Raw genomic sequence first — 18,619 nt, 5'->3', positions numbered from 1 at the left:
ATTCTTATGTTTGCATGCTCTATTCTAGACACAGTGAGTAAATACAAGTCTGGCCCATTATATAATGGAGATGGTAGTTAAAAGGTATCACAAGCAGCATTAAATGGAGAATACTTTGAATATTTTCCCTTGTTACAAACTCAAGAAATGAAGCTACATGTGGAGATGCAATATTTTTTAAGATTGGGTTAAAAGATGATGCTATAATGAATTAGCAAAGAAACATGAAAATTTTTCTAATTGTGAGAATATTTGTAAAATAGACATTGAAAATAAGTTTTATAATAAGGTTATTGCGTCCTTGGATGACATAATAATTTTGCTACTCATTTTTTATCAATGAAATAACACAGTACACAGTCAAAACATAGATACTTCACAATTAAAATGTATAAATAACTCATTTTGATATTATTGAAGTATGTTTTACACTTTTTAAAAAATGGCAAATTATAAAATTTAAACTTCATATAAATTTTAATGGGTGCAAATCAAATATTTTAAAATCTTTAAGAATTAGGTCTCATTTCAAGATCTATTACATGCCTCAAGAACATTTATTTTCTAGAAATTTTAACTACTCTTCTGATAATGTGATTCTTTCACAAAAATCTTAAGAGGATTTTCTTATCATTAAATTAAAAATCAATGTGCACAATAGGAAGTCACTAGGATATAGTAAATTTAGCAACTATCTTGGTTTGTTATACATATCTAAAAAATTCAAATTACTCTTTTGTAATTAAAAGCTGACAAGCTCAATTGCTTTTATAAGATAAAAAGAAAAGGAGCGTTAAAGGAAGTTAAATTAGATTTTACCATCTGTTTAATGAGTTTCAGGGTTGGCTTGATAATATATTTCCAGATATAAAATTTCAAAATGATTATTTTCAGAAATAGTAAATGATCTGCCTTGTATAAAGGTATATAAGTACCTCTTCAAACTCATTACTATAAAATTCATGATTTGTTTTATTTCTAATGAAACCGATTTTCTACCACATCAATGCTAAACACATAACAGAGGCAGAATTTACATTCATAGGACTTTTCACATTTCTTAAGGTTGTTACAATTCATATTCTAATTTTATCATTTTATCATAGGACTTTTACTTAGCCTAGTTTTTAATGAATCTTTATACAGTATTTATTTCACTTCTTTAATATTCCTGTGTCTAAGAAACTTTCCCATTGATTCCCTGTGACCATTTTCCTCTCATAAGTCAGCCTACTTTCAAGGTGCATTCACTGCTTCAAAACTATAAAGGGTTCTATAAAGTAATTAGCTTCCAATTAAAATAAATGAATTTAAATAAATAAATAAAATGGAAAAAAATAAAACTATAGGGGGCCATCTGGTTAAGGTGCTTCCCTAGTGGCTCAGACAGTAAAGCGTCTGCCTGCAGTGTGGGAGACCTGGGTTCGATCTCTGGGTCAGGAAGATCCCCTGGAGAAGGAAATGGCAACCCACTCCAGTATTCATGGAGAATCCCATGGACAGAGGAGCCTGGCGGGCTACAGTAGTCCATGGGGTCTCATAGAGTCAGACACGACTGAGCGACTTCACTTTCACTTTCTGGTTAAGGACCACTTACCTGCAAGATATATCTAGAACCATTCTGCTCTGCCAAATTACATCTTCAAAATACATTCATAAAATGACATTCAAGTGATTATAGACTACATTTATTGAGTCTGCAAAGCATTATGGCCCATAATATGCCTGCTGAAAGCTATGCATGAGCCAATCATTTGGCAAAGGAGTGCTACCAAAGATCATTAGGTGGGTTCATTTTGCATGCCAGGCTTAGGGGGTATTGGGAGTCAAGTTGTGACATTTGCTAGGAGAGGACAGTACATGACCCAGAAAACTGTGAATAACAAGAAGAGCAAAGCTGGGTTGTTTGATTGGGAAGCTTTATGAACGACTATAACCCCAGCTAACCAGAAGTCAATGAGTGGTAAAACTATGAACCTGAATTAATATCCAGAAAAAAGCTAGAGGAGGAGTTTCTCAGCAGTACTTAATCAGAGCAAATATACTGGCCAATTTCAAACTTAAAGATTAGTCAAGTTTGCTAGATATGGTTCAAAACACTAAAATCAGTGAATAGGAAGACAAACTTTAAGGTCAGAAATAATGAGTGGGCTAACCAAGATATTTTGGGTACAGAAAATGGGCACAGAGAAAAAGAGGTCACTGTGGATATAATCAATACCCTGGTTGTTGATTTTTTTTTATTTTTAATATCTCTTTTCTAAAGTGCTCTTGTAAGTCAGTTTCAGAGTGCCAAGAAGAATGTAGGAACATGTTTCTTCACTGGGGAAACTGAGACATCATGAATGACTATCAGATACAGAGAAAAGAGATGCAGTTTTTCCCAAGTAAAAGTGTTTTTCTTAAAAATAAAAGAGAGAGAGAATGGAAGACTTAGAAGTAAGAAGGAACCTGGGATATTGAAAGAATTGAAACAGTGAGGAGTATAGGGAGAGTAGCTATAAGAACAGTGTAAAAAGAGGAGGATCAAGTTTGAGATATAAAAGACCAAATGTTGCAGTTCCACAAAAAACATGATACAAAGTTTTTCTTTTTTTTAAATTATATTTATAATGGTCAGGATAATAAATATATTTATTTAAAAATGAGTAGTACCAAATGTCTATTAAAATTAAAAAAAAAATATTCCTACACCCAAAGCACTTTATATACCATGTTTCCTGCCTGTGGGTAGTAATAATCAACCCAACTGATTGTTCTAGCATTAACCTTACATGTCTAAACCTTTATTCAATAGGTAACGTTTCTGTTTCTTACTATCATCTTAGCAATAATTGTTGATTTTCTGTTATACCAATATACTTCACTTACTTCCCTGGTGGCTCAGGTGGTAAAGCGTCTATCTACAATGCAGGAAACCTGGGTTCGATCCCTGGGTTGGGAAGATCCTCTGGAGAAAGAAACGGCAATCCACTCCAGTACTATTGCCTGGAAAATCCCATGGACAGAGGAGCTTGGTAGGCTACAGTCCATGGGGTCACAAAGAGTTGGACACGACTGAGCGACTTCACTTCACTTCCTTTTCCCCATCCAATTAACTTATTAATTTTAGCAAAGTTGTGATTACAGTAATAGTTGTATCTACAAATATTCAGTTTAGGAAAACAGTGTACTATGATTATATATCTTTTCATGAAAACGTTTTGGCTTTCCTATAATCTACAATTGCCATTTGCTTGCATGCTCAGTTGCTTCAGTCATGTCCGACTCTTTGCGACCCCACGGACCACAGGCAACCAGTCGATTCTGAAGGAGATCAACCCTGGGATTTCTTTGGAAGGAATGATGCTAAAGCTGAAACTCCAGTACTTTGGCCACGTCATGCGAAGAGTTGACTCATTGGAAAAGACTTTGATGCTGGGAGGGATTGGGGGCAGGAGGAGAAGGGGACGAACGAGGATGAGATGGCTGGATGGCATCACGGACTCAATGGATGTGTCTGAGTGAACTCCGGGAGATGGTGATGAACAGGGAGGCCTGGCGTGCTGCGATTCATGGGGTCGCAAAGAGTCGGACATGACTGAGCGACTGAACTGAACTGAACTGAACTGCTACTGTTAAGTTGCTTCAGTCCTGTCCGACTCTGTGCGACCCCCACCAGGCTCCCCCATCCCTGGGATTCTCCAAGCAAGAACACTGGAGTGTGCTGCCATTTCCTTCTCCAATGCATGAAAGAGAAAAGTGAAAGTGAAGTCGCTCAGTCATGTGCCACTCTTACCCACCCCATGGACTGCAGCCTACCAGGCTCCTCCGTCCATGGATTTTCCAGGCAAGAGTACTGGAGTGGGGTGCCATTGCCTTCTCCGATAATTGCCATAGGATCTATCCATTTGCAGACTTTGCCTTGTATCTATCTAATTTTTTTCTCAAATGCTCTAGCAAATCTGCCAAATACATTTCCCCCCCACCCCCACCCCTTACCCATAAATTCCAACACATTGCTTCAAGTGAGTCATTCTTTTTTTCTTTCTGGCTTGCAAAATTTCCTCCCATAGTCATCCTTTTCCCTAATCTGATGTATTCAACGTCATGTTTCCTGGACCCCGTATCTTCTCATTTCTTAATTACTGTTTGCCAAAGCTTTAAAAAGAAGGTATACAAATTTGTGTATTTTTACTTATCAGTAAAACTTTCTAATATACCCTTATACTTGATTGCTATTTCAACTACGTATAGAATTTCAGGTCAGAAATCATTTGTCCCATAATTTGAAGGTATTGCTTTTCTATTTGCTTTTAGTATTCCTACCAATAAGAAATTATGGATCTGATCCCCTTTCTTTGCATGGATTTGTATGTATTTTGTTCAGTTGTTTTCTTCCACTGGAAGATTTTAGTGTCATAATTATTGTAATGGTTGCTTGGTGGATTCAATCTGGAATCATAACTTTTCATTTCTGGAAAAAATGGTTTATTATTTAAATGATAAATTCCTTCTCTGTATTAGTTTGGTTCTTTTCTAAGAAATTCTTATTATAAGGATCTCCTAGAGTAAAATTTTAACATATCATCATTTTACTACTCTATTTCCTTCTCTCTTTTTTGTGTCATTATTTTACAGAATATTTCTTCAACTTTATCTTTAAAACCCATATATTAAATTGTAAATTTTTACATATTCTTAATTTCCAGAAGCTTTTTCTTATTCTTTTATTAAGTTTTTAGAAGCCATGTATTATTGTTTTAAGGATACAATTTATTTATGAATTTTTTGGAGGATATTCATATAGCTTTTTGGACTTTGCAATTGGCACTAGTGGTAAAGAATCTGCCCACCAATGTCTCCAGGAGACGCAGAAAACATGGGTTTGATCCCGGGGCTGGAAAGATCCCTTGGAGAAGAAAATGGCAACCCACTCCAGTATTCTTGCCTGGAAAATCCCATAGACCGAGAAGCCTGGTGGGCTACAGTCCACAGGGTTACAAAGAGTCAGACATGACTGAACACACATACATCCATATAGCTTTTGTGTATTTGCTTCTTCCTATTTTGTCTGTATTTTCTCATTTCTTTTTTGTTAGTATTATGCTTTAGCATGTTTCTTCATACTTTTCTTCAGTGCACCAGTGATCCTTAATTGTCCACTGATATTGGGCATTAGAAACTACCCGGAAATTATTGTGTATATATATATATATAAGCTATAATAGAGGATTTCACCAGCAATGGGTGTAGACCCAATTGGTATATGGAATTATTTGCCCTCGAATTGATCAGTTTCTTCAAAGAAGAGTTATCTAATTTTCTACATGAGTGGTTTGTACTTGCATGCTGCTGCTGCAGCTAAGTCACTTCAGTCGTGTCCGACTCTATGCGACCCCATAGATGACAGCCCACTAGGCTCCTCTGTCCCTGGGATTCTCCAGGCAAGAATACTGGAGTGGGTTGCCATTTCCTTCTCCAGTGCATGAAAGTGAAAAGTGAAAGTGAAGTCTCTCAGTCGTGCCCAACTCTTAGCGACCCCATGGACTACAGCCTTCCAGGCTCCTCTGTCCATGGGATTTTCCAGGCAAGAATGCTGGAGTGGGGTGCCATTGCCTTCTCCACTTGCATGCTAGCATTCTGCAAATAAGCTGGTCAGTTTGTGACTTTTCACTTAGTTCCTCTGTTTCCTGTCTTGTGATTCACTCTGCTCTGTATGCTGGCAGCAGTTATAAGCCAAGAATCATCCTATTAGAGTTTTTCCCCAGAAAATACACCTCCAGACTGCAAGGGGGGAAAAGGAGTTATTTCTACTTTTTGAATATTACAAATAATGCTATCAACATCTGCATACAAAATTTTGTGTAAACATAGGCTTTCTTTTCCCCTGGATGTGTACATAGCAGTGGGATTTCTGAGCATATAGTAAGTCTATGTTTAATCTTCGGGAGAACTACCTACTTTTCAAAGTAGTTGCAAAATTTTACATTCCACCAACAATGTTTGAGGGCTCCACTTTCTTCACATCCTGCATTTGTTATTTGTCTTTTTGATATAAATCAAAATTATTTTGAGACAAAGATACCAATAAAGTGACTATCAGCACACACCTAGTGCCTACAAGAGCTGGAATTTAGTCATATGCCTTGTGATAACTCAAAAGTCATGTTCTTTAGCACCTAGCTATACTGTGGCAAGTGAATTTTATTGAACTAAAAAAAAATTATTTTTAGTTTTTTAAAGTTGCTGAATGGATAGTTACATCTACTAATTGTCAAATATTACTTTTCTTACTTATAAATGAGAACTATTTATAATATAAAGCTATAGAAATCTGATTTCAGTGAGAGATGGCTACAATCTCATTTTGTGAAACAAGCCATACTTAACAATACATTTTAAACAGAAAGATTAAATATTTTAATCCATAAATGGCTGTTGTTTGTTCTAATCACCTAAATAAAAAGTATAAAAGTTTGTCCGAAATTTTTTCAATATGTTTGACAAATAAAACCTGGCAAATAAATGGCTTAAATCTTACTAGGTAATGATGATGTACCAGCATCAGAGTAAATACAAAGTCAAAATTTTACCCAACACAAAACAGCTACATTCTCTTTAAATGATAATATATAAATTACAAATGGCCAATCCAAATCCCATTACTTTCAAAAAGATATTTTAAACTTGCATTTCTAGTTGATTTTACAGTAATTGAAAAGTTTGGTTTTATGCTGACAATTGATTTTTTTAATGAAATGGCCAATAGTGAAGTGAGTGCATTATACTAAACACTTCAGAAAGCAACCTTCCATTGACTTTACTCAGACCAAACAAATTGCTAAATTAGATAACCGTTCAAAATTATTCAGTGCATTTCAAGTGTTTTCTGCTGAACCGAAAGTTAAATGGGCTTTGGTCACTACTGCATTGCTAATACAAAATCAAGAAGTGACTATCCTTCTGAAATATTAATACAGTGAGCCTGGGGACATGACATTGGTGTGTAGCAGAGATCAGGAGGAAGGAGTCAGGGTGCTGTAGTGATTATCTGAGCAAGGAAGGAAGTTGGTACAAATGAAAGAAGTTCACAGTCAGCTGACACTTTGTGGTCAAATAGTTTCTAATTAGAAACTGACCAACTGGCTCTTTGTAGCAGTGATAAGGAGATCCAACCAGTCCATTCTGAAGGAGATCAACCCTGGGATTTCTTTGGAAGGAATGATGCGAAAGCTGAAATTCCAGTACTTTGGCCACCTCATGCGAAGAGTTGACTCATTGGAAAAGACTTTGATGCTGGGAGGGATTGGGGGCAGGAGGAGAAGGGGACGACAGAGGATGAGATGGCTGGATGATGGACGTGAATCTGAGTGAACTCCGGGAGTTGGTGATGGACAGGGAGGCCTGGCATGCTGCAATTCATGGGGTCGCAAAGAGTCGGACACAACTGAGTAACTGAACTGAACTGAACTGAACTGAAGTTATTAACAGGAAAAGGTTTCCTAAAAGCGTCTTATAGTAGGTGATTTAATGAAAAAAGTTTAGACAGTTTTCAGGATTCAGAAATTTTGAGACACTAATATATTTTTTAAATCCTGTGTCATTATTTTTTGTATTTATAAATGCTAACCTTATCCATTGAGATCTCAATTAGAATTTCATCATAGCCTATCATAGCTCTAAAGTTACTATTTATCATACTGGTATCCTAGGAAAATATTTGAAATAAAAGCAAAGAGGCAACTTAGCAGTCTTTTCCCACATAAAAGTCTCTCATCTCTGCTTGAACCCAGCAGGTCATGATTACTGAAATATATATTATAAAATATCTACATATTTTGTAACTTTAAACAAATGGTTATGATCATTGCTTTTCTCACATTTAAAAATCAAATTTATTTTGTACAGGAAGACAGTTTTCTAAAGAAGTTATAGTCTCTCTATAAAAATGAATATTTAATAGAAACCAATAGTAACTTATATGTATTGGAATTGTTCAAAGAAATAAAATATTACTTAAACCTACTACTTTTAGCAACACTGTAACATTGGTTTTGCAATAAAAGATTTATAGAAAATTACTATGATATTACTTTTTATGTTTCATATTGAAAGCAGGTAAAGTAGCTTCTAAGCAATGGGTCATTATCGTTCACAGCTAACAGTGCTTAGCAGTTAGGATTTTAACCATTGACATCATTTTCTTTGAAAAATAATTGATGTTATTTAATGCTTATAGATAAATTGGGGCATAACTATGACTTTTTTGCTGACAACATTTCCTAAACGTAGTCAATATGAACAAGAAGTTTCAGAATAAGTTTGCTGCTGCTGCTAAGTCGCTTCAGTCATGTCCGACTCTGTGTGACCCCATAGATGGCAGCCCACCAGATTCCCCCGTCCCTGGGATTCTCCAGGCAAGAACACTGGAGTGGGTTGCCATTTCCTTCTCCAATGCATGAAAGTGAAAAGTGAAAGGGAAATCGCTCAGTCATTTCCGACTCTTCGCGACCCCATGGACTGCAGCCTACCAGGCTCCTCCGTCCATGGAATTTTCCAGGCAAGAGTACTGGAGTGGGGTGCCATTGCCTTCAGGAAAAAGTCTGAATTAAAACATTCATATATTTATTCTCTCAGATGTTCTAAGAGGAATCAAGTGCTATTTCCAATCTATTGTGTTCATGTGCTTGGTTGTGCCGGACTCTTTGCGACCCCATGGACTGTAGCCTGCCAGGCTCCTATGTCCGTGGGATTTTCCCAGGCAAGAACACTGGAGTGAGTTGCCAATTCCTTCTCCAGGGGATCTTCTCAAACCAGGGATCAAAACTGCATCTCCATGTCTCCAGCATTGGCAGGAGGATTCTTTACCACTAGGGCCACCTGGGAAGCCCTTCCAAACTATTATCAAAAGGCAGTTTAAGCTGCTGCAAGCATCTGAAGAAAGTTTATGTTAATCTTTCATAATTCCTACCTTTAGACAATTCCTCACTGGAAGGTTAATGGCTAAATTATATTTATTGCAGGTAGTTTTCAAAAGCGAAAGCAATGCCCATTTTACATAGTGACTGTGGAATGTAGGAAACTGTCAGATATTCCCCCTGAGGGTTTGTATGGTGGCTTGTCTAGTAAAAGATGCCAGAATCACAGATGAAGGAAAACCGGGATTGACTACCTTCTTGTCTCCAAGGTCTTGTTTCCAATTCAGAAGAATCTTCAGAGGCACTGAGTGGACTTTGAAGGGCTTGAGATAGTCCCTGAGGACCAAGCTATAACCCAGACTATTCATTTATATTGAATTTTCTTTCAATTTTTTTCTTGGCAGGAATTAAACATAGGGCTTATTCTAATCAATTAAATAATATTAAGTCTGTTTTTGCTACAACCTTTCTCTAGGAAAACTTGGAAAATTTTATAAGCTATTTTCTAATTAAAAATATTCATTTTGGCCATTCTTAGAGTACTCTCAGGTGATGAACTCAGGGTAACATTTCTAAAATGCTGCTACTTTGGTCCCTAGAGCACCGTACTATTTCCTAACACTGATGTATGGTCGCTGCCAGGATCTCACATATACCCTCAATATGTAGGGGAAGCTGACACATACACTTTGCTTCACATATAAATTCCTATAATTTTCAAGGAGAAAAATTTAGCAAGATTTATCAAAGTACCTAAAATTATTAATGGAAGGACTCTTGGTTAAAATACCCAGAAATTAATCGCAAAAGAAAAAAGTTGTGAAAAGATTTATATCTAGCAGATATTCCTCTTATTAGGAGTCTTTGGAATATTAGGAGTCTCTGGAATGGGTGAATTTAACTCAGATGACCATTATATCTACTACTGCGGGCAAGATTGCAGACAGATTCTTTACCAGCTGAGCCACAAAAAGTTAATATTACTAGATACCTTGTATGTCTAAGATCAACTCTGTAAGTATCTACAAGGCACCACATACATTTAAATAAATGATTTCTCCATTTGAAGATTTTCACAGCATACATTTTTCATAGCATTCTGCTGTTTTATATTCTCCTCTAATGGTTTTGGTGTAAATTCTAACAGGACAATAGCAACCTCATACAGTCTCATGACTTAAATAGTATCTGTATAGTGACATTCCCAAATGTGCACTTTCAGTCCTGGGAACATCAAAGAACCCTGGGTACACCTCTGGAAAGTCTAACAGGCATCTCAAATTTAAGAGAACCATTCATGACCAACCAAACCCAACAACCAAACCCCAGACCTCCTCCACTTCAAGAATTCCTTTTTTTCACTGAATGATAGTATTACCTCACCAAACTTACTTATCATCCTTATACTCTCTTTCCTTTGCTCCAATTTCCAATTCACCAACAATTCCTGATAATTCCACTCACCATAAATTCGTCCAAATCCATCCATTTCTCATATTATTCACTCTTTATTCTAGTCCCAATCACCATGATTTTCTGCCAATGTTCCTTTCTTTTTCTATTCTTGCTCCTCAGGGTCAATTTTTCCATTGTAAAGCCAAAATTATCTTTATAAAACATAAATTGCACCATCTTCTGCCTAAAGCCTTTAAATGGTTTCCTTTCCTACTTAGAAGAAATCTGAAATGCCCTACCAAAGCCTATCAGATTCCCCTTAGTTTAATTCATGTTCTTTTTTCCCCTGTACTTGTTTTGCTTCAGTGACATGGTTCTCTGTTTGTCCTCTGAATACAATTAACCTACTCCTGCCACAAGTCCCTGAATGTATTAGTTCCTCTGTGTCAAATAGAGTTCTCCCAAATTTTCTTTTGATTTCTTCTTCCTTTCCAGTGACTCCTTGCCACTGTTTCAACCCAGCAGTATCCTCCCCACCCCCAGCGAGGCCTCCACTAGCTCTCTCTCAGGTGCCTTTCTGACCTCATCCTGCTCTGTTTTCTTGATTTGTCTCTATTTTTAGTTACAGACACTGCATTTTATTTTTTTCTCAGAATATAAACCTGACAAGAGCAGGGTTGTGTCTGCTTTGTTTGCTCATGTACCTCAATGCCTTGTGTAGAACCAGGTCTATGGTGGGAACTCAGTAAATATTCATTAAATACTTGGCATAAATTGATTAAGACATTTACAAAGTGGTTTTTTTCAAAGGAAAATCCCTACCTACTTGTTTAATGACTCTAAGTGCGGAGATTACAGTGTGGAAAATGGTAGACCAAGAAGAAAGGTGTTTGAGGGCTAATATATTAAGAAAAATTTTGCTAAACATATACTTAGATATGCAAAAAAGGACAAGAGGAATAATTGTTTATCCCTATGATGAGAGATGGCATTTTTATAGTACTATTAATAAATTCATTTAATATCTATAATGATTTTTAAAAAATGAACTACCAAGCACAAATAAGTGATCACCTAAATCTACAGATTAGATTTTTAAATATGTTCCTATTTCTACTCCCTCCATTGTCCCACACTTAGTCCCAAATTAATAAATTCTCACTTCCAGAAGATGATTTTCCGAACCTTTTCAAACCTGATCCTGTGGTGGATCCTGTTAACTGCACTGGATATTACAACTCCCCCTGCCAGGATGCTCACATATGACCAGCAGTCAGAAGTCCAGCAAAAACAAAATTTCTCCTGATCTTTTCAGGAGGGAACATGTTCTAAGATATTAAAGGTGGCTATTGTAACAAAACCTGTACAAAATATTACTTTTGCTATCTTCTGTAAAAATCTAAACTTCAATCATATCATCCTAGTATAGACTTTAAAAAGACAGATCTCAAAGGTAGCATTTTATTTGATATCTCATAACTCTAGAAGGAAACTTAAGCATGAATAATTGGAGATCTGCATACTAATATAAAGATGAAAGAATGGGACTCAATTTAACATGAGGGCTAAAAAAAATGGCATTATTAATGGAATTATTTCCTGCTGCCACTTTGAAAATGATATGGTTTTGAAAGTTATGAATCAAGAAGGGGCAAATGTTATGCCAAATGGGCAACATATCAGTAAAACCTCCTGTGAAGAACTTTTAATAAACCCTATATTTTGAGAATCTATTTATTTCTTTGTGAATATGTCTTCTTTAATCTGTGTACTCATTTTTGTACAGCAGCTCCATTCTTATTACCTACAACAGGATTTCCCATCTTTTTTCTACCATATTTGTTAGGGATGAAGCTTATCCTGAGAGTCTCATTATTTATTGAAATCCTGAAGCTAAGTTCTCTTTCTACAGATACATAACTATCTGTTAAAATACTGCTGCACACTACATATGAAAATCACTCAGCCAAGTATTTCCAAAACTCTAGACACAAATAATTTCTTTCAATATTGAACTTCAGATAGGATTATCACATAGGATTTACAGATTGATCACATCCATCACTCATTCTGTATAATTCAGAATAAAAATACATAGAACATCAGCACTTACCTGAATAACATGCCTCAGTTTATCAATAATCTGATTTATCACAGGATCGGTTCCTTTGACTTTGACTTCGGGATTTCCAGATTGGGCTTTGATTCCATTTCCAACGACACGCTGAGTATAGCTACCAAAGTGAAAAATGAAAGACACGTGACTTAATAATGTGGTCACAGTATTCTCTGCCACAAATTTTTGAACAGATTTGGGTTCAGAATTTTACTCCTTTAAGAATGTATAATGTATTTTTTCTTGGAATTAAACCTGGCATAGCTGCAATGTTTATTTTCCTGGTAAAAACTTAGCATGCAAATAGAGACTATTTTATTGTTATCCTCTCAAAAGACCCAACCAAAAACTGGGTTTTTAATGCTACTTACCAATATGCTAGAAAAAGTTAATAGACATCCTAATCTTTCACAATTTCTTGCTGAATTATACATATTCTGAATCCATATTATCTGGGCACTTTATTTCATTTTATATAGCATTTAGATGAATCTCAAGTTATTTTACATATTGGACTACAAAATATATATATATGTGTGCGTGTGTGTGTGTGTGTGAGAGAGAGAGAGGATATATAAATATATATATATATATATTCATATATATACCTACATACATACACATGGGCTTCCCAGGTGGTGTTAGTAGTAGAAAACCCTCATGCCAATTCAGGAGACATAAGAGATATGGGTTTGATCCACTAAAGGGTCAGGAAGGTCCCCTGGAGGAGAGCATGGCAACCCACTCCAGTATTCTTGCCTGGAGAATCCCATGGACAGAGGAGCCTAGAAGGCTACAGTCCATAGGGTCGCATAGAATCAACATGACCAAAGTGACCTAGCATGCACACACACACACACACATATACACACACACACATATACACACACACACATATACACACACACACACATTTATATTGTTGTTGTTCAGTTGCTAAGTAATATCTGACTCTTTGCAACTCCATGGACTATAGCACTCCAGGCTTCCCTGTCCTTCACTGTCTCCCGGAGTTTGCTCAAACTCATGTCCACTGAGTCAGTGATGCCATCCAACCATCTCATCCTCTGTCGCCCCCTTCTTCTGCCCTCAATCTTTCCCAGCATCAGCGTATTTTCCTGTGAGTTGGCTCTTTGCAACACGTGGCCAAAATATTGGTGCTTCAGCTTCAGCATATATATGTGTATATTTGTGTATGTGTGTGTGTATATATTTATATATATACATACATATAGTTGAAATATGTCAACTTATTATTCATGCAAATATTTAATCTAAGTGTCCCTTCCTATATTCCAGTCCTTTGCTACATGACTGGGATTATAAGAAGGTATAAGACTCAATTTGTCTTCTCACAGTGTTCATTGTATACCTGGGAATATAATATATTAATTAACTTGTTCATTCATGCATTCATTCATTACATTTCATTATTTTTAAAAGTTTTAATTCAAATTCCAATAATATAACTTATCCTCATTTTCCTGACAGTGTGGTGTAGCATAAAGACAAGTAAACAGCTCAAGTACAGCACGAAGAATGAAAGGGATGTTCAGTATGTCACAGGATTAGATAGAAGGAAAAGTACATGCCTGGCGAGAGGTAAGGATAACACAAGTAGAAAACATTGAACGTATGCAGAAGGACATTTGGACCAAGACACTCAGGGAAATACTAAAGGAGAAATTATATCTTGAGTTAGTCCTTGGAGTATTAGGGAAAAAGATAGGCCTCAGATGATGTAATTAATGTGAACTCCAGAGCAAACAATGACCTCCCAGCAGGGGAAATGGAAAGAGAAGAATATCTAGGCTTTTATTTACAAAGGGAGAGAAAAAATGGGAGAGAGTATGATGTGGGGGACATGCCCTGAAGATTCCATCCCCTCTATGCTTAAGACTCTCCTCTGAGTAATATGTCGCTTACATTAAAGTATCATAATAAAGTGGCCTCAGAGACTTCAGGAAGCATTTTCACATATTTGTAAAGTAATGGGCTTTCTCTATATTTGAATAGAGTGTCACAATTATCCATGTGCACCCTTTGAATTTTCTACAGCAATGGAAAGTCTTTGAAAAGATAAAAGTAGGTTCCACTGTTGAGAATATGGCCAAATAAAAGGAGTTTCAAAGAATACTCAGTTATTTGCAAGATAATGCAAACTCAATGATCAATTTTCAAAAATAATCACAAATCTGGTCCTTCCTATGATAATAAATGATGGAATTCTTTGATATGGATAACATCAATTGGATATGACAAGAATAAAACTATTAATAAATCTTTTTATTTTTAAAACAACCTTGAATCCATTTCTTTATGCCGAAATAGGTTTACAGTTAGGTAATTCAGTATAAATTAGGCACTTGGCAATATCCAATAACAAATAGTAGAGGGAAAACAATTATGCGTATGTTATTAATATCTACTAATGGTAATGCTCTTTAGTTAGGAAGAATCAAGTAAACCATAAAGTGAAAGTAAAGTCGCTCAGTCGTGTCCAAGTATTTGCGACCCCATGGACTGTAGCCTATCATGCTCCTCAGTCCATGGAATTTTCCAGGCAAGAGTACTGGAGTGGGTTGCCATTTCCTTCTCTAGGGGATCTCCCCGAACCAGGGATCAAACCCGGGTCTCCTGCATTGCAGGCAGACGCTTTACCGTCTGAGCCACCTTAATGTCTTGGTAGCACTGTTATATTTTCCTTTCAAATATTTCAAACTGATTGTACATGTGGGTCTTTCATTAGTGTTTCATTTATTAATAATCATATTGAATAAAATGAATAAATAACAAAATCAATGCACATCTATGATTCCAGGCATTGTCTTAATGACTTCCTTTAGAGTCTGTCAGTTTATCTCCATGATAATCATTTATTGTAGCCATGAGATCGTGCCTCATAAACCTCAAAGTATAGGAAGTATCATTGACTAGGCTACCTGCTACTTTGCTCTGAAATCTATTTTTTTCTCTTCTCCAACCAATGACTGAGTGCAGCAGAGGTCCTAATACAAACCCATTGCTGGAAGACACGGGATTCCCTTGATGGCCTGTGTTGGCTCAGGATTCCCTGAGCCCTTGCTGACCATTTCTTAGCCTGCACATCATGCCAGAAAGCTTCCACTCAACCTTCCTTTTGTCTCTCTTTCACTCTAGGTCACACTTGCTTCGTGGCCAACAGCTCTTTCAGCCTTACTCAGATTCCTCTCCAATTTCTCTCAAAGGCATTTCCCTAATAAAATCCCTCTTGTGTTTAGTTCTCCTTTGGTATCTGCTTCTTGGAGGACCTAGACAAATACACCATATAATATTTGTACTATAATTATCCCCATGCTATAGATTGGGGAATCTAAGATATGAATAGGTTAAGCAACTTTCCCAAAAGAGCACTGTTGGTTAAGTATACAGCAAGGATATGAACCCAGGGATGTGAGCTCTAAATACAATCGCTCAATAATTATGAATGTAAACTCCTGAAACCAACTAATACAAATTAGAGATATAATCAGCTTGGTGCAAAGTATTTTTTTTAGTTGTTTTATTTTGATTTTTTACTGTTAACTACAGCCTTTCAAAGGCTTAACTGCTTATAATTAAAAGAGAAAATATTATTTTCTTCAAAAGTCTCTTCAAAGAACAGCTGCCTATCACTGTAAAGAGTTGAAGTAACAGTTGCTGTCAGGGTGAGAGCAAACTAATAAACTACAAGGTTGCCTTAAGATATTGCTATGTTTCTCTTGAAATACAGACATATTGTCATAATGGAAATTGAGACTTCCCTCAATTTTAAATAAACACTTCTTTGATTCACATCTTGCTTCATTTATAAATCATGAAACTTTCTTTTAACATTAAATATGAGGTTTCACATTAGTGTAAAGACTTGATTATTTTTATTTTTAATTTTCATAGTTAATAACCTAGATTAAACTTATCAGAATTACAATTAATCAAGAATCTTTTTTCAAGCTAGTATATTATTGAATAGTTCGGGATCACTATTATTATGTATTATGTAAAGAAGACAAAAGTACTGAAAAGAAGGGCATTTAATATACTTCAAGTTAAGCATGTATGAATAAAATTAGGCATTCTTTTCTATCTATTAAGGCTAAGAAGAACAACAATGCAATAGTAATATGTACACACCAGAATGATTTACATGAAAAGAGATGACACTAAGCATTGGCACAGATCGGGGGTGGGGTGGTGGTGGGGTAGGGGGAGGGTGGGGGGAGGATCAATTAGAACCCTCTCTCTTTGAGGATGGGAGCTTAAACTGATATAAACCACTATCTGACATGTATCTGGGTATATACTTAACCAGAAAGGTACAACAATGTTCAGAGAAGCACTATGCAGAATAGCCCCCAATAGGACACAACCCAAATATTCATAAACATTGCATGAGAAAATAAATGGTTGAATATTTACATAATAGCATACTATTGATATATAGCAGTGAGAATGAGTTACAACTATACTCCAAATTTTATAAGCTAAATAAGAAATGAAAGAAGCAATATATGGAATATACTCTATGATTCCATTCATTAAAAGTTTAAAAATTAATCAATGATATTCCAAATCACCATAAGTGTTACTCTAAGAGATAGTGCACAACAGGTTGAAGGGGTTACTGGAGTTCTAGAAATGTGTTTCTTGATTTGGATCCTAATTAAACAAGAGAGCTCATTTTGTATATTAAAAAGAAAAAGAAAGGACATGAAATGCACAGGGCTTCTCAGATGGCACTAGTGGTAAAGAACCCACCTGCCAATGTAACAGACACAGGAGATGTGTTCAATCCCTGTGCCAGGTATATCCTGTGGAGGAGGGCACTGCAACCCACTCCAGTAGTCCTGCCTGGGAAATCCCATGGAACATGGACGGAGGATCATGGCGGGCTACAGTCCATGAGGTTGCAAAGAGTCGGACACAACTATTATTTGGTTACATTGGCTTCACTTTATGCATGTATTTTCAACCTAAACAAAACATTTATGCTGAAAACTTCTTGTGCTCTTTTTCCTAATATGTATACAACTGACAAATTTGCATTGAACAATGTATAAAAAAAGATCAACATAGGCATTTATTCACATGGGCTAAATGGTTTTGTCATCACTAAATGACTAATTTAGGCTGCTAGTTCAACATAAAAACTCCCTGCGAACTTTAATTTGCATGCAAAAAATACAGTTACTAAATCAAATCAAAGTTTTTCCAACAAAGACTTCTTATTTGAGTTTGTAACAAATCATTAATCACTCTTTTTTCCTCCTAATTTTACAAGTAATGGATAAAACATTTCAAGGCTCCCTACAGAGGCTTCTTGACTTGAAAAATTACTCACATTTTAGTGAAAAGGAGGGAATAAAATACACACAAAAACGAGGCAAGTATTTTGTGAAGGAAGTAACAGACCCACCATTTGTGCCTATTTCTTTGGAGCAGGTCTGGGAATGTATGGCAGCAGTTTAATAATACTCACTCCACAAGCAGGATTGGTTTCTCACTAACATGGAGAAAAGGCAAGTACAGATACATTTACATTCTATAAAAATGTTTTAAAATGTTGATGAACAAGATTCCAGTTCTCTTTCTATTCAACAGGTGAAATATTAAAAGGAAGCGCTAACGCACCTACATCCAGGACAGTGAAGCCTGGCATGCTGCAGTCCATGGGGTCACAAAGAGCTGGACTTGACTTAGCCAGGGAACAACAACAGATACATCTACATGCAGTGCGTCATTAGGAAGTCATTTCTCCTCACTTTACTAACATTTCTCACTTGAAACATGACATGCCCCATGACATTAATTTCATTTTATTGAGAGTACAATATAATTTGTTTCAGATTCACATAAAAAGTATGATACTTTTCATGTGTACTTCCACCATTTCAGGTGGAAAATACATAAAATCTGACCTTGTAATTCTTTGCAAACTATTTAAAGTGGTCCAACACAGAATCTTTTTCTAACTTCACTGGGACAAGATACAAAAATACAATCACTGACAAGAGATGAGGAAAACACCTGATCAGGGGGTTTCTCTTTTTACCATTATTGCCATCTTTGTTAGAGGTTTAAGACCAAGAATGCGAACCATGTTTTTGATGGTGGTGGTAGGCAGTAACAGTAGCAGTAGTATCAAGAGATGTTTTGTTTATTGCTTTTGTGTCTGTCTTGGTTCAGTTGA

General features: G+C 36.1%; 1 protein-coding gene across 2 annotated transcripts in view; it reads right to left on the bottom strand.

The window, feature by feature from the left end:
- Positions 1 to 18,619, bottom strand: part of GPC5 (glypican 5) — a 1,587,384-nt gene that overhangs the window by 1,041,422 nt on the left and 527,343 nt on the right. For both annotated transcript variants that reach the window (XM_027973706.3, XM_060394594.1), the window contains exon 6: positions 12,409 to 12,529. In XM_027973706.3, the coding sequence (XP_027829507.2) occupies positions 12,409 to 12,529 (121 nt within the window). The remainder of the gene's footprint in view (positions 1 to 12,408; positions 12,530 to 18,619) is intronic.

Source organism: Ovis aries, chromosome 10, assembly GCF_016772045.2.
Source record: "Ovis aries strain OAR_USU_Benz2616 breed Rambouillet chromosome 10, ARS-UI_Ramb_v3.0, whole genome shotgun sequence".
NCBI classification, from domain to species: Eukaryota; Metazoa; Chordata; class Mammalia; order Artiodactyla; family Bovidae; genus Ovis; species Ovis aries.
Note: the sequence above shows the minus strand (reverse complement) of the source record. Positions and strands in the feature narration are given on the sequence as shown.